General features: G+C 46.5%; 2 protein-coding genes and 1 long non-coding RNA gene across 3 annotated transcripts in view; 1 reads left to right on the top strand and 2 right to left on the bottom strand.

Moving 5' to 3' along the window:
- The window catches only part of SHCBP1L (SHC binding and spindle associated 1 like), a 33265-nt gene extending 19683 nt beyond the window's left edge, over positions 1-13582 (top strand). Inside the window, 4 exon segments of the mRNA XM_062211466.1 lie at positions 7775-7928; positions 9213-9463; positions 11093-11215; positions 13334-13582. Coding sequence (XP_062067450.1) covers positions 7775-7928; positions 9213-9463; positions 11093-11215; positions 13334-13582 — 777 coding nt within the window.
- On the bottom strand, positions 816-13076 carry LOC133773925 (uncharacterized). The gene is made up of 3 exons (XR_009867980.1): positions 7739-13076; positions 7563-7626; positions 816-2592 (listed from the first exon to the last, which is right to left on the bottom strand). It is a non-coding gene; the product is annotated as an uncharacterized LOC133773925 (long non-coding RNA).
- Positions 13583-17345: 3763 nt separating the features above from the next.
- DHX9 (DExH-box helicase 9) overlaps positions 17346-19570 on the bottom strand; it is a 54033-nt gene continuing 51808 nt past the window's right edge. Inside the window, exon 28 of the mRNA XM_062211465.1 lies at positions 17346-17967. Coding sequence (XP_062067449.1) covers positions 17646-17967 — 322 coding nt within the window. The 3' untranslated portion in view covers positions 17346-17645. The remainder of the gene's footprint in view (positions 17968-19570) is intronic.

Raw genomic sequence — 19570 nt, 5'->3', positions numbered from 1 at the left:
ATTTACTGTTGATCGAGCCACCGAGCTGCTGCATGGCACATGGTGGCGCCGGGCACTTGTGGTCTCAGGAAGTGGTGCCTGCGTAGAACTAGAGGCGGCCCCGGGGCTGGGGCGCAGTGGCGAGAGGGCAAGCCGCCTTTTGGACTGTCTTTCATCTGCCGTCAAAATCAGGTCTACTATGGATTTCAATTGCTTATTTGACTATCACCAGCATCTTTTAAAACACCTATTTGTAAAAGTAAGCCATGATTTGCTCTTATCTCTAATCGTTTTATAATTTTTATTTTTACTTTTTTTGTTTTACAATCTGTTCTGGTTTTATTTTCTTGAGTTCCCCACCCAAGGGTGAGAAAAGTCTTATTTTTATCCATGAGCAGCTTGGTATCCTGTGTTCATCTTCTAGGTAGTCTCCCGAGGGCAAGAGGCCAGCGCGGCCCTCCACAGAGGCCGACAAAGGGCTCGGTCCATGGGGTCACAGCTGTGCCCCTCGCCCTTACCCACCGTCCCAGGTGCCTTGCTCAGTGCCCGCCCCTCACTTCACAGTGCTGGTCACAGCACGCTGTGTGCCGCTAAGCCTGAGGCCATGTGACAACTGTGTCGCTGGGGCAGGCTGCAGACCGCCTCAGAACATGTTTCCTCCTGCCAGGTTGCTCTAAGAAGAGGGAGATGGAATGTGTGCCCCAGGCTGGTGTCCACGCGAGGGATGTAAAGCCAGGCTCGGTTCTGCCGCTGACAGCAGGTGCAGGGCCCCGGTGCCTGGGCTCGGTTCTGCCGCTGACAGCAGGTGCAGGGCCCCGGCGCCTCTGGGAGCGTGCAGCCCGGTGCCTGGGCTCGAGGCCCGTCAGGAACAGTGCTTTACTCTTTGTTGAGCACAGGTCTCTGGGCTGTGGCTCCTTCCTTATGTTTTTCCAAAGAGTTTTGTGGAAAAAGTATGGTGTGGCAGTGGAGACATAGGCCTGCTTTTTTTTTTTTTTTTTTTAAGATTTATTGTATTTATTTGAAAGGCAGAATTAGAGATCTCTGTCCACTGCATTCCCCCCAGATGGTCACAGCAGCCGCGTTTGGGCGAGGCTGAAGCCAGGAGCCAGGAGCTTCTTCCGGGTCTCCCATGCAGGTGCAGGGCCCAAGCACTTGGGCCATCCTCCACTGCTTTCCCAGGCCACAGTAGGGAGCTGGATGGGAAGTGGAGCAGCCAGGACTTGAATGGGCGCCCACGTGGGATGCTGGCACTGCAGACAGCACCTTAAACCATGATGCCACAAGAACCCCCAAGACACAGGCCTTGAATCTTAAAAATCTGAGTTTGACTAAAGGTTTTGCTTCCTACTATTTATGTGAAATTAAGTAAGTTACCTGTTATTTCATATTCCTTGATCTGTAAGAGAGAGTAGTGGATTCTATCCCATAGGGAGTTAGACCCATGTGAGTAATCACGTGTGCCCTAGCGTCCCGTCCACAAAGCTGAACGCCTTCACTATGGCCGCCCTGCTGTTCGTGCCCCGGGATGCAGTGCTGGCTTTGCTTCCTCCTTTCCTGCGCAGTTGCTTGTTCTCGCTCCTGCCAGTCGCTTTGGCTGGAAACGTCAGTACCGTGTTGAGCACCAGTGGTCCAGGTGGGCGCCCTTGTCTTTCTCCTGCCCTCAGGGATCTTACCAGAAGACTTGGCAGCTCCTAGCGCCCAGCACCCAGGTCTTTAAAGAGGCGATGACGTGAAAATGCAGCCACTGGGGTTTGGGCTCAGAAGGTGACAGCAAGGCTATGCACAGAGATGAGCAGGTGCCGAGGAAGCCACCGGAGCCGAGAGGGCTCGGAAGAAACCAAACTGCTGGCAGCTCCGTCTCGTGGGAAAAACGTCTGGTTCTGAAGTCACCAGCTCCATCGTGTTTTGTAACGGCAGCCCTAGAAAACAACACCTGGGGTGGCTGTCAGCTCTCAGCGCTGAGTGTGGTGGTGCTGTGGGCTTTCCATAAACTGCCTTTATCGTGTGAAGAAGCCCCCCATCCCATTTCCTGAGTGTTTTTTCTTTAATCCTGAAACACTGTTGGACTTTGTCAAACGCTGCTTCTCCAGTCTGCCACCTCTAGGGATATTTCATTGTGGGATTTTACGTGGATTGGTCTGTGGTTTTCATCTGGGCCTCTGGCTAGTGTGGTGTTAATTCTTTAGATGTTTGGTTGAACTTACCAGTGAAACGCCCTTGTCCTGGATTTTCTTTGCTGGGAAGGTTTTGATTATCAGCGTCATCTGTTCAGATTTTCTATTTGTTGAGTCAGTTTTGGAAATTTATATGTCCCTAGGAGTTTGGGTTCCTAATCTTTATTGGTATACAATTGTTCACAGAATACTCCTAAAGTCATCACGACTTCCATAAAGTTGACGGCAACGTCCTCATTTTCACTCAGTCATTTGTGCCTTCTGTTTTATCTTAGCCAGTTTGGCTGAAAGTTTGTCAGTTTTGTGGATCTTCTCAATAAACCAACTTCTGATTTCACTGATTCTGTTTTTGAGTTTAGGAGTTCAGTGATCTCTCCTTTAATCCTGATTATTTTCTTCTGTGAGCTCTGGGCCTAGTGTGGTCTTCCTTTTCTAGTTTCTGAAGACATAAAATTAGGTTTTTGATTTGAGATTTTTTTAACTAACTTTAAAAATTATTCATTTTATTTATTTGGAAGGCAGAGAGAGAGAGAGGGAGGGAGGGAGGGAGGGAGAGAGGGAGAGACAGACAGACATCTCCCAATCTCCTCACTCCCCAAACCCCACCAGAGCCGGGGCTAGGCCAGGTTGCACTCAATCCAGGTCTCCTGCGTGGGTGCACTTACCTGAGCCATCACCCGCCGCCTCCCGGGGTGCCAGGGGGCTCATTAGAAGGAAGCTGGAATTAGCAGTGGAGCTGGGACTTGAACCCCAGCACTCTAACATGGGACACAGGTCTCTCAAGTGGCATCTTGAGTTCTATGCCAAATGCCCACAAGATCTCTGTTTTAATTTGTAGGTTTTTCTGTTATAAATTTCACTCTGAGATCTGCTTCCACTGCGTCAAGTTTTGATGTGTTGTGTTTTAATTTTCTCTCATCTCAAAGTATTTTCTACTTGTTATTTTTATTTTATTTTATTTTATTTTATTTTATTTTATTTATTTATTTTTTTTTGACAGGCAGAGTGGACAGTGAGAGAGAGAGACAGAGAGAAAGGTCTTCCTTTTGCCGTTGGTTCACCCTCCAATGGCCGCCGCGGTAGTGCGCTGCGGCCGGCGCACCGCGCTGTTCCGATGGCAGGAGCCAGGTGCTTATCCTGGTCTCCCATGGGGTGCAGGACCCAAGGACTTGGGCCATCCTCCACTGCACTCCCTAGCCACAGCAGAGAGCTGGCCTGGAAGAGGGGCAACCGGGACAGGATCGGTGCCCCGACCGGGACTAGAACCCGGTGTGCCGGCGCCGCAAGGCGGAGGATTAGCCTAGTGAGCCGCGGCGCCGGCCTTTCTACTTGTTATTTTATCTATGGGTGAGGAATACAGCAACACATCACATTGGATTATGTTTCTTTATCTTTCTGTCAGCCTCCACCTTTTTTTTTTTTTTTTGAAAGATTTGTTTATATATTTGAGAGGCAGAGGCAGAGAGAAATGTCTTCATCCACTGCTTCACTCCCCAGATGGCTGCAATGGCCAGAGCTGATCTGATCTGAAGCCAGGAGCTTCTTCCAGGTCTCCCATGTGGGTGCAGGGGCCCAAGCACTTGGGCCATCCTCCACTGCAATCCCAGGCCACAGCAGAGAGCTGGCCTGGAAGTGGAGCAGCTGGGACCAGAACAGGCCCCATATGGGATGTTGGTGCCACAGGCGGAGGCTCAGCCCATGACGCCACAGTGCCGGCCCCCCAGCCTCCATCTTTTAACTGATGATCTTAATCCACTAGGTTTAAGGTGGTTACTGATTTGTTTTCTGCATGTCATCTTTTTTGTTTTTAAGCTCATTCAATACTGCCTCTAAAGGTGTTTGATCATTTTTTCTAGTGTATCATTTCAACTCATTTCTCATTTCCTTTTGTGTATTTATTTATTTTTTATTTATTTTTTTTTTATTTTTTACAGGCAGAGTGGACAGAGAGAGAGAGACAGAGAGAAAGATATTCCTTTTGCAGTTGGTTCACCCTCCAATGGCCGCCGCGGTAGGCGCGCGGCGGCTGGCGCACTGCGCTGATCCGATGGCAGGAGCCAGGTGCCTATCCTGGTCTCCCATGGGGTGCAGGGCCCAAGGACTTGGGCCATCCTCCACTGCCCTCCCTGGCCACAGCAGAGAGCCGGCCTGGAAGAGGGGCAACCGGGACAGGATCGGTGCCCCGACCGGGACTAGAACCTGGTGTGCCGGCGCCGCAAGGCGGAGGATTAGCCTAATGAGCCGTGGCGCCGGCCTTTGTGTATTTTTTTTATTACATTCTTGGTGTTCACTGAGAGGATTACAACTCACATCCTTCATCTAGTTTGAATTGATGTGAAGTTAGCTTCAATAATATACAAAAACTGTGCTCCACAGAGCTCCATTCCCCTGTTGTCATCACAAACTATACTGCTGTACATTGTCTGCCTGTTGATAGTTATAATTATTGTTTTATACACTGCTTTTTAAACTAATAGGAGTTAGAAATCAAAAATATAGTACTATTGCTGTATATTTACATGTGTTAACCTTTACTGGAAATTTTTATTTTTTCATTTGGTTTTGATTTACTGTCTATTGTCCATTTAAGTCTGAAGGACTTCTAGCAGCACTTAGTGTGTCCAGACTTTGTTAAGATGACTTGAGAACTTTTAATTTTTTCTTCATTTTTAACGACTGGGTTTTCTGGGGCTGGCACTTTGGTACAGCTTGTTAAGCTGCCACCTGCCACACCAGGATCCCACGTGATTGCTTGTTGAAGTCCCAGCTGCTCCACTTCTGCTCCAACTCCATGCTAATGTGCCTGGGAAGGCAGTGGGAGGTGGCACAAGTGTCTGAGTCCTTGCCACTCATTTTGGGAGTGAATTAGCAGATGGAAGCGCTCTCTCTCTCTCGCTTTCTCCCTATGTCTCTATAACTCTGCCTTTCAAACAAATAAATAATTTTAAAAAATTAGTTTTCTGAACATAAAATGCTTTGCTGAGGCCGGCGCCGTGGCTCAACAGGCTAATCCTCCGCCTTGCGGCGCCGGCACACCGGGTTCTAGTCCCGGTCAGGGCACCGATCCTGTCCCGGTTGCCCCTCTTCCAGGCCAGCTCTCTGCTGTGGCCAGGGAGTGCAGTGGAGGATGGCCCAAGTGCTTGGGCTCTGCACCCCATGGGAGACCAGGATAAGCACCTGGCTCCTGCCATCGGAACAGCGCGGTGCGCCGGCCGCAGCGCGCTACCGCGGCGGCCATTGGAGGGTGAACCAACGGCAAAAGGAAGACCTTTCTCTCTGTCTCTCTCTCACTGTCCACTCTGCCTGTCAAAAAAAAAAAAAAATGCTTTGCTGACAATTTTTTTTCTTTTGCACTTTAAATAGATCATCCATTGCCTTCTGACTTCCATGGTTTCTGATGAGAAATCAGCTGTCAGTCTTACCCAGCCAGCTGCTCCTGTCTGCCTACAAGGCTCTCTGTCTTTGAGAAGTTTGTTTGTAATGCATCTTTTCCTTTTTAAAACTTTATTTATTTATTTGAGAGGCAGAGGCAGAGAGAGGTCTTCCATCTGCTGGTTCACTCCCCAAATGGCTACAACAGCTGGAGCTGTGGCAATCCAAAGCCAGGAGCCAGGAGCTTCTTCCGGGTCTCCCACAAGGGTTCAGGGGCCCAAGGACTTTGGCCATCTTTCACTGCTTTCCCAGGCCACAGCAGAGAGCTGGATTGGAAGTGGAGCAGCTGGGACTTGATCTGGGGACCTCCTCGTGGCCGACTGCTCCCTGACACCACAGCAGCTTCCTCCTCCTGTGACGCCTTAGTCTCAGGTGTTCTGACCATCTCTTTGGCTGCTCTTGGTTTTCTTCTTGCGATCTTGTGTTTCTGCCTGTTTGCTAGGACCCTTCTGTCCATCATCTACTGAATATCTTTATTTTAATGACTCCACTGGCACCTCAAATTGAGTGGCACCAAAATTAAACTAATCTTCCCCATCTCTGCTGTTTCAATGAATAAGAAAATATAAATGAAAGGGCTTCAGAGTTCTTCTGTTTATTGCAGAGGTTATCCCACCTCCAACATTAGCAGACTATGTAATGTGTAATACCCACATACATGGATCTATAGGTTTGCTGATTTAGTATGGATTGTATAAGTTTTATGTATATCTGGAAAAGATTTCACTTTTGCTTATCAAAGAAATGGAAATTAAAATGAGGCAGACCACTTTGTCTATTAAATTGACAAATACTTTAAATTTTAAATTCAGGAGCCAGCGCCATGGCTCACTTGGTTAATCCTCCGCCTGTGGTGCCGGCATCCCATACGGGTGCCGGGTTCTAGTCCCGGCTGCTCCTCTTCCAGTCCAGATCTCTGCTGTGGCCTGGGAGGGCAGTGGAGGATGGCCCAAGTGCTTGGGTGCCTGCACCCACGTGGGAGACTGGGAGGAAGTACCCATCTCCTGGCTTCAGATTGGTGTAGTTCTGGCCATAGCGGCCATTTGGGGGGTGAACCAATGGAAGGAAGATCTTTCTCTCTCTCTCTCTCTCTCACTGTCTAACTCTATCAAATAAATAAATTTTAAAAACCACTATTAAATAACTTTTAAATTCATATTTATGAATCTGAAGCAAAATGAACAAACTCAGTCCAGTTTTGACTTGGTTAAACTTTCCTGGATGACAGTTTGCCCAAGGATAGCCAAGAGCCTTGAGATGCTGACTCAGTAGTTCCCCGTCTCGTAATTCACCCAAAATAACCAGAGGTGATCCTAAGGCCTACTTGTTGTAGTCTTTCCATAATGTTGAAAAATAATAAGCCAGGTAAGTAAAAGAAAATCATGAATTATGGTCCATCTGTATGATGCACTATGAAGTAACCATTGAAACAGACTGCAAAAGCATCCGGGTGCAAGAGTAACATGAAGAAAATCAGAATTCAAAGCTGCATTCAGCCATGCTACGGTCATGGGCGCACACATGAATACATGCATGGGGAAACATTCAAAGGAAACAGCTATCTAGAGTTTTATATGGCAAAACTTGCAAATTAATGTTTTCTTTATGCTTTCACATTCTGTTTATTTCTTAGAACAAGTCATAACAAATATTAAGTTTTTTAATAAGAAGACTGTATGTGAATACTAGTGCCGTTTTCCACTGGATTAACATAATGGGCACTTTAGTTTCCAAATTTTACAAAGCCCTTTGCTGTCCACGGAGCTATGCCCATTGCAGAGTGTTAGTGCTTTTTGTCTTCAGCTCCAGGATCTTTCGTATGTAAAATTTGGCTGACTTAGCAAAATTAGAGGGTCATTTTGCTAGAATGAAGTAGCCTGTAGGAAAGAGAGTCAGGCCGAGCCCAGCTGTCTGTGGGCAGCTCAGTGAATCCCACAGAGCCGCAACTCCTTAACGCACAACAGTGACCACACTTACCTCCAAGAACTGTTGTGAGGCTTAGGAGGGGATCCCGTCTTTAATGTTCAAACACCCAGCATTCCTGGCAGTGAAATGGTGACTGTGAGGAAGCCATCCACGTCCTCGTGTGGGGGCACTGACAACACTCAGGGAACGCGTGTGTCAGTGCTCCGGGAAGCGCGTGCTCGGCGTACCTGCTGTTGAAGGGGGCACCTGGTCTGCTTTTTCAGGTGAAGGGCTTGTCCTCAGACACTCTCCTGCAACAGCACGGCGACCTGGACGTGGCTCTGGACAGCTGTTACAGCGGGGACACCGTGGTCATCTTCCCGGGAGAGTACCAGGCTTCGAACCTCGCTGTGCTCACTGAGGACATCGTCATAAGGGGTTTGCAGCGCGTTCTCTGTGGCTTTTCTTAAATCAATGTATGCTAGATAAACTGTTATTAACCTGATCAATGTCAGAGTGACATCACAAAAGTTACCTTATGTGTCTCACACGTAGCATCTGCTCACCGCATTTTCTACCAGCTCCATCTGTTTTGTAGAACCATTTTATCTCCACTGCTCTTCACCATGACTCTAGCAGGAATCTGAGTTGTAAGGCTACATTAAACTATACTCAGCATTTTCTCAAAAAGGCTGGCTCACATGGTGGCCTACCAAAACAGAAGCAGAATAGCAGATTCTAAACTTATTTAGTACCTGTCCCTTTAACTTCACAGTAGAGGTATTCCCGTTGTCTGTCTTGCCACAAGAACAGAGATGCTGACCCAAACTGCAGTGTTAGCTTTTTTTACTCTAACAAAATACTTGAAGCAGGCAGGTTACCTTCATACAGAAAAGAAGCTTATTACAGCTCCTCATTCTGGAGGTACGAGGTGTCGGGGCCTTGGTTGGCAGAGTCCCAAGGCAGCAGCACACATCACGATGGAGAGGGGGAGGGCGTGTTGTGCGTTCAGTCTGCGGGCTCTCTCCTGAGAAAGCACCAGATTCAACCACAGGCTCAAAACTAGTCCAGGCACAGCCACTTCCCGAAGGCTCCCTGTGAGCATCTTAACTGGGTTAAGCAGACACCCACTTAGTGCCGTTTAGAACTTTGGGGTTTAAGCTGTTGCATGAATTCATGGGTCAGAGCTTATTCAAACAGTAACATTCACTGATCAATTTCAAAATCAAGCAAAATCTTTGCTTTATTTTGATGACTGTAGGAAGCAGTATTCTGCTGAACTGTGTGGGCAATATGATCCAGGGTCTTCAAAAAGTTTATAGAAAGTGGAGAAAATATGTAAGGATTTCAAAACTTTTTGCACCAAATTAATTCAAAATTTCCACAATCTTTTTGAAATATTCTCATATGTACTTTAACTCAGGAGTCTCTGCTAGTCTTTGTCTGACGATTATTGAACCATGGCCTATTTTGTGTATCTCGGACATGACTGTTAATTGTAAGATTGGGAAGTATGAGTATTTATAATGAAAGAATCCATAGGCCCATTCATAACGCAGATCTTCCCATCATGGCAGCAGAATAAAGATGAAATATGACATCATAGTTAGGTATTTACTTGGCTAACAACTGAATAATCACATCCGCAATTGTTAAGACAATGGCAGACACTGAAACATCCTGCAGGCTAACTGGCCGTGTGTTCTCGTCCCTGTGAACTAGGAGTTGGCAGGCGAGAGGACATCCTGATCACTTCCGAGCCTTCTCACGACAGCTTTGTGGTGTCCAAAGCCGACAACGTTAAGCTGATGCATCTGTCTCTGATACAACAAGGCACAGTCGATGGCATTGTGGTGGTGGAGTCTGGCCACCTGACTCTGGAGAACTGCGTGCTAAAATGTGAAGGAACAGGAGTGTGTGTGCTCACGGGGGCCGCCTTGACAGTCACAGACAGTGAGATAACGGGGGCCCAGGTACTGCACCCTGCAGAGCGTGGGGCTTCACGTGACCACAGCAACCCTGAGCGAGCCCATGCAACAAGGGGCGAGAGCTGACTTTGAATATTTGATAGAATTACAGTTAAATTCAGCAATGGGTGTACGTCAGGCCAGTGTCACTGTACTTTTAGGAAAGTCAACTGCAGAGCCCAGAGTAGGGAACTGTTTTTTTTTTTTTTTTAAAGGATTTATTTATTTGGAAGGCAGAGAGAAAAAGAGAGAAAATTAGGATGACTCTTTGACTTGCTGGTTCTCTCCCTAAGTGGCTGCAGTAGCTTGGGCTGGGCTAGGCCAAGTCAAAAAACCAGGAGCTTGGATCTCCATCCAGGTCTCCCAAGCACTTGGGCCATCTTCTGCTGCTTTCCCATGAGCATTAGCGGGGAGCTGGATGGGAAGAACAGCAGGACTCAGCTAGCACTCCAATGGGATGCCACTGTCACTGTCACAGCTTCCCCTTAACTCTCTGTGCCACGATGCCAGCCCTTAGCTGTTTTTTTTTTTTTTTTCTTTTTCCGTTTTTATTTATTTGAAAGGCAGAACGAAAGAATCTTCCATCCACTGGTTCACTCCCCAAATGGCCAAAACAGCCAAGGCTAGGACAGGCTCAAGTCAGGACCCAGGAGCTTCTTCTGGGTCTCCCACGTGGGTACAGGGGCCCAAGCACTTGGTCCATCCTCTGCTGCTTTCTCAGACATATTAGCAGGAAGTTGGATCAGAAGTGGAGCAGCCAGGATTTGAACCGGTGCCCTTATGGGATGCTCGTGCTGCAGGCTGTGGCTTTAACCCATTGAGCCACAGTGCCTGCCCCCTTAGCTTTACTTTAAATGTGATTTTTTAAAAAGTTAGAAATCAGGGCCAGTGTCGTGGCTCACTTGGTTAATCCTCCGCCTGTGGTGCCGGCATCCCACATGGGCGCTGGATTCTGTCCCGGTTGCTCCTCTTCCAGTCCAGCTCTTTGCTGTGGCCCAGCAGTGCAGTGGAGGATGGCCCAAGTGCTTGGGCCCTGCACCCGCATGGGAGACCAGGAGAAGCACCTGGCTCCTGGCTTCGGATCGGCGTAGTTCTGGCTGTAGTGGCCATTTGGGGGTGAACCAATGGAAGGAAGACATTTCTGTCTCTCTCTCTCACTAACTCTAATAAAAAAAAAAAGTTTTAAAAATAAAAATTAAAAAAAAGTTAGAAATCAGTGTATATAACACAGGTCATGAGTCAGTTATATGATGGTTATGAAACACAGAAAAAGCTACTTGCAGGTTCTTAGACTTGTGATTAGTTCTGGCAGTGTTTTGAATAATCCAAAAGGCAGCAGTCACGAATGTCCCGAGTGGGCTGGAGAACTGAGTGAGAAAGAGGAGCTTTCTCCACAGGACTTGGCTTAACTTCCACTATGATGAGGAAACTCACCAGGGATTTGCACGAGGTTATGTTAAACGACTGGAACACTGAAGGTGTCTGTACTCTAGATAGAGCATTCACGTGGGTGGGAGCAGCGGCCGGGGTGTCTGTGAAGGAATCCGTATGTATGCACCCGTGTCCCAGTGTGCTCACCGGGGGGGAGGAGTCTCTCCGTGGCTTGCCGACTGTTTCCCTGTGTCCACTTGGCAGGGAGCTGGTGTTGAACTCTACCCTGGGAGCATAGCCATTCTGGAGAGGAATGAGATCCATCACTGTAACAACCTCAGAACCAGCGACAGCTCCAAGAGCACCCTGGGAGGAGTAAATATGAAGGTATTCTCTGGTTTCTGTATGTAGACTTGTTATGAGAATTGCAGCTAATGAGGAGAAAGGCACTAAAATACGAGTTTCAGTATTAAATGTCATTGATTCAGAACACAAACATACAAGAAATAAAACATTAAATGATGGCTCATAGCCTATAATTTCAACTTAAACTCGGGTAAGTAACTTTGAATATAAGTAGACAGGTTTTGTTCTTATATTCCAGATCTATCATTGACTAGATCTCTAATATATTTTGGGCAGTAAGGCAAATTAACAGCATCTATTCAAAACACTGTTAAGTCTTTCAAAGTGGTAAGAAAGGATTTAAGCTGATGGAGACATTAATAGCAATAACTTATAGGTGAGATTCTTCCAATTTCTTTTTTCTTCTAGAAATCCTACCTTAGAGCCCTCCTTTCTTACCTTGCGTAGTCAGTCAGTGAGTTTATGTTTATGAAGTTTTCCCTGGAACTCTACATTTTAATCTTTGTTGTTTGGATGTACTTTAAACATACAGAGGAAATATATTCCTTCTACTGGCCCACTCCCCAGATGTCCACAATAGCTGGGGCTGGGGCCCAGTAGAACCCAGAAGCCCAGAACTCACGGGTCTCCCACATAGTGGGGGAACCCAATACATGAGCCATCATCTGCCGCCATTCAGGGTGCGTGTTAGCAAGGAGCTGGATCTGAAGCAGAGCCAGGACTCAAATCCAGGGGCTCCAGCATGGGACGTGGTTGTCCCAAGTGGTGCGGACAGGTGTCCCCACGAGTGCGTTTCTGTGTCCTCAGATTACAAATCAGTAAAGGGCGGGACTTGTATTATACACTACAGGGTGAGTATTCCGTACCCAAGTGCTTGCAATCATGAGCATTTTGGATTTCACATTTTTTGGATGTTGGAATATCTGCATACTCGTAATACAACATCTTGGGGATGGGACTCAAATCTTAACATGAACTTCACTTATGTTTCACATAAACCTTACCCAAACAGCTTGAAGGTACATGATTCATCAGCTTTTGTGCAGGACATGAAGTATCCTGGGATCTCCAAGTTGCGGCATCACGTCCGCTCTCAAAGCTTCAGATTTTGGAGAAGGATTTTGGATAGAAGGAGTAGGGACACTCAACCTGTGCTAGCAGACCCTATCCCCAGCATTTAGACTGGAAATCAGACAAACTGTTGAAAACAAGTACAAATGGTACATTGGAGCACCTTGGGGGCAATTGTGCAATCTTTTCCTAAATCGTTTTTCCCACTTTGCACTGGTTTTTAAGTATTAGCATGCATCACAATCACTCCCACGGAGACTGGCCCCAAGTTCCTGACTCAGTAAGTAGGTCCAGGCTACGCTGAGCATGTGCTCTAGGAACTGTCCAGGTGATGCTGCTTGCTCTGAGGACCCAGCTCCTGCTGGTCAAGGCAGGAGCCAGGCCCAGGTGCAGTGGCATCACCTGGCGTGCTGGGCAGGTAATCTCTGGAGATTTGGATATACCTGAAGTTCAGTAAGCATGGCTTATAAATCCAAGACCGTCCCTGACTTCCTCCAACCCCAGCTCCTCCTCTGCTACGTGGCAGTCCAGCCACACTGGCTCTCACATGCCCAGAAATTACTAACCTGGTTTTGAGTGTAATAATTTTGCTACTGGAATGCTTTATGCTTATGGCTAAGCGCAGTGGGCCTCCGCTGGTCGAGTGGTGACCTCAGTGTTCAGAGAAGTCTTTTCTCGCTAAGTGGTCATCCCCACCCACTCAGGCTACGCTATCTCACCTTATTTTGTTCTGTTATCAGTTATTACCTGATTTCTTTTCATGTTTATCATGTTCTATTAGAGTAGGGGCTATTACTGTATCTCCATGAAGAATGAGTTACTTTTTAAAATTAAAAACTGATAAAAATTAAAACCTCATTTAGTGTTTTCTCATTAAGCATTTCTAATTTTTTATATTACAAATTTTATATTACAAATTACAGTGTGAGGAAAACAGCACTTTTTCAAAACTGAAAGTCTGTTGTTTTAAAGAAACCTGTGCTAAAGTAAATTCCAGAGTGATTTTTATGTTAATTAGTTGTTTCTTGTTATAGAAACTATTGAAAAACTAATTTCTCAATTTAACAGGTTCTTCCAGCACCCAAACTGAAGATGACTAATAATCATATTTATAGCAACAATGGCTATGGAGTGAGCATTCTGCAGCCGACAGAACAGTTTATTATTGTAGAAGAAACTCTGAACAAAGGGGCTGCCTCAGGAGACAAAAAAGATGATAACATGCTCTCCAAAGTGATGCAAAACCTGAATCTGGAAATGAATAACAACAAGATAGAAGCAAATTTGAAGGGGGACATCAGAATAGTCACAAGTTAAAGCATCCAGGTTCACGTTCAAGTCTTCCTTAGAATTTAATATTCTTATATCCCACAAAAATGGTATTTTACTTAAAATTAAAGCTTAATTAAAATGTTAAAACATTCAAATGCATTCACTGACACATTTTAACATATCTAAAGAACAGCTTTTTTGAGATGTTTCATACCATAATGTACGATTCAATAATCCTCGGCGTATCTGAGTATGTGGCACAGCCCTCATCACTATTTAATTCCAGAAACAAGTATGACTGCAAACATTGTTAACACTGACTCCAAAAAAGGCATTAGAGGAGATAAAAATTGTTATTGCCAATCCCTTCCTATCTGTGCTAGGAACCAGAACAAGGGAACGGGACTGTGCATTAAAAACAGCATTAAGTTTAGCTGCAAGAAAGAAGAGAGAACAGTGTGGGAATGTGCTCCCCCCCCCCGCCGCCCCCAGTCAGGAAACACACAGGCTCACCGCTGAAGGCTGACGGATGTTCCACGCTCAGTGTGCTGTGGCTGGTAGGCCGGTGTTTGGTGTTGGAAAACTCAAGCTGCTGCTGTCTTGTTTTGCCAGCGTATGCGTCCTACTCAGTCACTGCCTGGGGGGGGGGGGGCGGCGGGAGGGCAGGTGTCTGGTGTAGTCAGGCCACTGGGAAGCCGGCATCCCTGACGAGTCTCCGGGTTTTTAGTCTCAGCTCTGCTGCTTCTGATTTCAGCTTCCTGCTGCTGCACACCTGGGGAGGTCACTGCCGCCTGCATGGGAGACCTGGACCAAGTTCCTGGTCCCCAGATTTGGTCTGGCCCAGACCCAGCTTTTTGTGGGCAACTGGGACTGAGCCAGTGGGTGACAGATCTCTTGCTGTTGTATCACCACAAGGTCATAGATGCAATTCTTATGTAAACCACTTTATGTCCAAATGCCAAACAAGTAGGAGGGACACACGTTTCCTAGAAAGTTGCAGACAAAGTTTTCCTACAAAGCTTTGACTTTCAGACCTCTAGCCAGAACCCCATCACCTGGCTATACCTACCTACAAAGGCGACTAGGACGTGTGAAATTTACACTGCTATCCTTTCTCTAAAATAGAGGGTTAATTTTCTTTAAAAAAAAAAAAAAAAAAAAAAGGTCTTCTTGGGTAGAGGTTAAGACACTGCTTGGGACGCCATATCTCATACTGCAATGCTTGGAGTTCTGGCTGGCTCCCAATTCCAGCTTCCTGCTGAGGCCCGCACCCTGGAAGGCTCATGTGGTTGGATCTGTCACCCACCTGGAGACCTGCATTGAGTTTCCAGCTCCTGCTTCAGCCAGGCCCAGCCCTGCCATTGCAGACATGTGGGGAACAAAGCAGCAACTGGGGATCTCTGCCTTGTAAATAAATGGAGGAAAAAGACTTTTTAAAAAAGCAAGCAGCACATAGGCTCAAATATTTAAGGCTTTAACTTGTGTACTTGTTACCTAATTTAGCAAAGCTGGCCCTGATCTGCCAGAGAATCTCGAGGCTGAGGACGGATCAGGTTCAAAGGCATGCTTATTCCTCACTGCTCTGTCAGCCCTGCCCCTTGTTAGAGTCCAGGGCAATTCAACAGGCTTGGCCAACACTCTCGGGGACTGTCCCTGGGGGCCCTCACAAGAACAGCCTTTCTATAATGAATTCAACGAATGGAGTTTTCCTTTCCAATCCTCTTTCCCTACCTTTCTGTCTTTGGCTTGAGCAAGAGTTAACCATGGACAAACACAGGATCTTGGAAGCAGCAAGAACAAGACAGCCTTGTGGGAGGAAACTCACTCACCGGCCACTTACTGGTTTCCCAGGAGAATTTCAGAGTACTGTGATACTGCTTTTTCCTATTCTCTCATTCCTAACCATGCACAAAATATGGCCACAATAGCCAGAGCGGGGCTGATCCAAAGCCAGGAGCCAAGAGCTTCTTCCAGGTCTCCCACGTGGGTGCAGGGGCCCAACCACTTGGGTCATCTTCTAATGCTTTCCCAGGCCACAGCAGAGAGCTGGTTTGGAAGAAAAGTAGCTGGGACATGAACCAGCACCCATATGGGATGCTGGTGCTCCAGGCAGAGGCTTAACCTACTATGCCACAGCGCCGTCCCCCTCTGTTAACTCTTTCAAAATAAATAACCACTAAGTGTATTATTTTATATGTTTACAGGTTAACATAAAAATCTTATAGTTTATGTTAGCTTAACTGTGAAGAAATACCTGACACAACTAATTTCATTGAGAAAAGTCTTCTCTAACAGTTACAGAGGTTCAAGTCTAAGACAGGGTGGCCACTGGTCTGGCTTCACGCCAGAAGAGAGGGGCTTTTATTTTATCGTCAGTTCTCGGAAGGTTCACCTCCCAAGGGCAGCAAGCTCTGTGAACCAAGGCCCTCTCACCAGGCCCTGCCACGCTGAGAGCTGAGCGTGTAGCACGAGGGCCACTGCAGGGGCACCCAAGTAATATTCAAACCATAGACAGCTGTACCAGCAGAAGCATTAAGCACTGACTTGATCATTTCAAGATTTCAGGAACTTAAAGTTTTAGCATTTCTAAAGATGCCGGCTGCCATTTAACTAACCCCAAGTGACGAATCTGCCCAGTGTCAGCATTTCTCACCTCAGGAAGCCGGCCAGTTCTCAGTCTGTTCTGCTCACCCTAGGAGTTTCCAGAAACTCATGTTTACATGTGTTTCTTCAAAGCTGAGTATCACTGAAGCAGTCTGACGAACTCAGTTGCTTCAGTGGCCTGGGGATCTCACCGGATTCTGTCCCGGTTGCCCCTCTTCCAGGCCAGCTCTCTGCTGTGGCCCGGGAGTGCAGTGGAGAGTTCTGTTCAAGGCCTTGGCACTCTCCACTCATCATGGACTCTTGAAAGCTGTGAAAACGCACTGGAAAATGTGAAGTATTAGAAATGTATAGGGGCTGGCGCCATGGCTCAATAGGCTAATCCTCTGCCTTGCGGTGCTGGCACCCCGGGTTCTAGTCCCGGTTGGGGCACTGGATTCTGTCCCAGTTGCTCCTCTTCCAGTCCAGCTCTCTGCTGTGGCCTGGGAGTGCAGTGGAGGATGGCCCAAGTGCTTGGGCCCTGCACCCCATGGGAGACCAGGAGAAGCACCTGGATCCCGGCTTCAGATCAGCACGGAGCACTGGCTGCAGCGCGCTGGCCATTGGAGGGTGAACCAACGGCAAAGGAAGACCTTTCTGTCTCTCTCTCTCTCACTGTCCACTCTGCCTGTCAAAAATAAAATAAAAGTTAAAAAAAAAAAAAAAGATAAAAATTTGTCAAGTATTTCCCTTCAAATTCTAACTTTATGCAGTTAGGAAGCTCTGCATACCCTTGTTCCTTACCTAAATGTAACTTTTATTCAAGAGTTCTATGGAGTAATTATATTCCCCAGGGTTTTTACACTGGAAACTAATTCAGAGTAAGAAAACAGTCTCAGGTTTTTCAAAGATAACGCTCAAGAGGAAGCCAAAATGTTCTGCCCTAGGTGAAACCATCTCACTCAGATACAGAGGCCCACATGACTCCTGCACTGGCCAGTATGGTACACACATGCGCTCGTGTACACGTACACACATACACACACGCCAGCAAGAGTAGCAATTCAACCCTAGGCTACGTATACCACACAAGCAAAAATATTACTTGGTGTACTTTTGTAATGGATTACAAATTTTTAACTGATTTAAAGTGAACACATGTAACTGGTAAAGTAAAATTATTCTAATGTGTAAGATTAGCATTCAACATCAATTATACATCCAGTACTCAGTTTAATACTTTATTTTTTAATCATATTAAACAAAAGCAAAGGAAATACCAAGTTAATTTTAAGGGCAAATCCTAGAGAAAAAAATACAAATGGCGGTACTTTTATAATAGAACATTATATTTTACACAATATAAACAAAACACTAATGGATCCAGATGCTTGGTTTCCTTGAACTACAATAAACTACAGAATGAGTGAAACAGGTTTACATCTGAGTCGAAAACAAACATCTTGGGAAAACATGTAGCATGCATTTTTTAAAACTTTCTATGCACAAGCACTGACACAATCAAGTTTTAATAGCCACCACCTCCTCTTCCTTGTCCAAAGTAGCCACCTCCATAGCCCCCCCTGCCACCTCCTCGCTGGAAACCCCCAGATCCTCGGAAGCCCCCTCTACCAGACCCTCTGTAGTCCCCTCCAGACCCACCTCTAAAGCCCCCCCGGGAACCTCCTCTGTAGCCCCCACCTCCACCTCCGCCATACCCTCCCCCATAGGAGCCTCCACCACCATAGCTGCCGCCATAGCCTCCACCACCATAGCCAGCGCCCCCCCTTCTATACCCGCTCCCATTGTCATAGCGCGCCATCTTGGGAGGACGTGGACCATCTCCATACCTAGGAAAAGAACAAAACCACCGCTTCAGCAAGGTATCCCTACGATTCCCTGTCTACACACCAGATGTGCATGTCTGGTCGCAGTTCAAAGTTTAATACATGAAAACAAAGCTGAAATGAAATGATTCTGCTATTCTGAAACAGACAGGAAGAGGCATCAACCAGAACACTTTGCTTTTCTAAAATTCCTTCCGGTTCATTCTCAAATAGTTTTGGCAGTATGTCCTCACAACTTGAAGACAGTTCTCTGACTCAGGCCAGAGATACTTCTAGGAAAGCAAGTACTAAATAACATGTTAAGAACTGATATTCTCGGAGTTGGGAATAAACTGTTTTGTCTTTATCACCAAATATTTCCTAAATTAACTCTGAAATATAGTCCTCAAAAATGCCTTCAGTGCCTTCCTCAGGCCTAAACCCGTCTCGCTTGGAAACCCAGGACAAGGAAGGCCACTGAGAACCGACACAAATCAAGATGTCTGACCCACAACTCCAATCTAACACAAAAACTGCCAACTCCTCCCATTTTTTTTTAAAAGATTTACTTGAGAGGCAGAGTTATAGACTGCTCACTCCCCAAATGACTGCAAGAGCTGAGGCTGGGGAAATCTGAAGCCAAGAGCTTCTTCCAGGTCTCCCACATATTTTTTTAAAGATTTATTTGCTTATTTGAAAGGCAGAGTTACAGAGAGGCAAAGGCAAAGGCGTAGGCAGAAAGAAAGAAATCTTCCACCTGCTGATTCACTCCCAAAAAGGCCACAACGGCTGGAGCTGTGCCAATCCGAAGCCAGGAGTTTCTTTTGGGTCTCCCGTGTGGGCACAGGGGCCGAAGTACTTGGATCATCTTCCACTGCCCTCCCAGGCCATTAGCAGAGAGGTGCATCAGAAAGGAGCAGCTAGGACAGGAACCAGCAGCCAAATGGGGTGCCAGTGCCGCAGGTGGAGGCATAGCCTACTATGGTACAGTACTGGCCCATCTCATGCTTGAAGAAACTGACACTACCAGTTTAGCAGCTGCCCAATTCAGAAATATGAATGGGGTGGGATATACATCTTCATTCCTTCACTGTACTGCCACCCCATTTTTTTCTTTTACAGATTTATTTTAGAGGCAGAGTTACAGACAGAGAGGTAGAAACAGAGAGATCTTTCATCCACTGGTTCACTCCCCAAATGGCCAGAACAGCCGGAGCTGGGCCAATCCGAAGCCAGGAGCTTCTTCTGCATCTCTCACATGGGTGTAGGAGCTGCAGGAGGCAGCTTAACCTACTATGCCACAGTGCTGACCCCACTGCCATCCTATTTTAATCCATTACCAAGCTGTGTTGATACTGTCACTCCTCCCTCATTTTTATTCTCCGCATTGTAACTTGGGCCACTGCCATCTTCCTATGTCACAGACTGTACTGTATCTATCCCATCTGTTCTAGTCTTTTGACATTTCTCCATCACAGAAGTAGGTGATACACGAAGCCTTGCTACTTACCACTCTCATACCAAACTGATTTCTCTTCCCCTAAACACCCAGAAGCATTACATCTATGTCTGTCTGTGACACTTGACCTACTCAAGATTTCTTCGTTTGCCTAAGCCTGAATCCATC

The sequence above is a fragment of the Lepus europaeus genome, chromosome 14 (genome assembly GCF_033115175.1).
Source record: "Lepus europaeus isolate LE1 chromosome 14, mLepTim1.pri, whole genome shotgun sequence".
In the NCBI taxonomy this organism is placed as follows: domain Eukaryota; kingdom Metazoa; phylum Chordata; class Mammalia; order Lagomorpha; family Leporidae; genus Lepus; species Lepus europaeus.
Note: the sequence above shows the minus strand (reverse complement) of the source record. Positions and strands in the feature narration are given on the sequence as shown.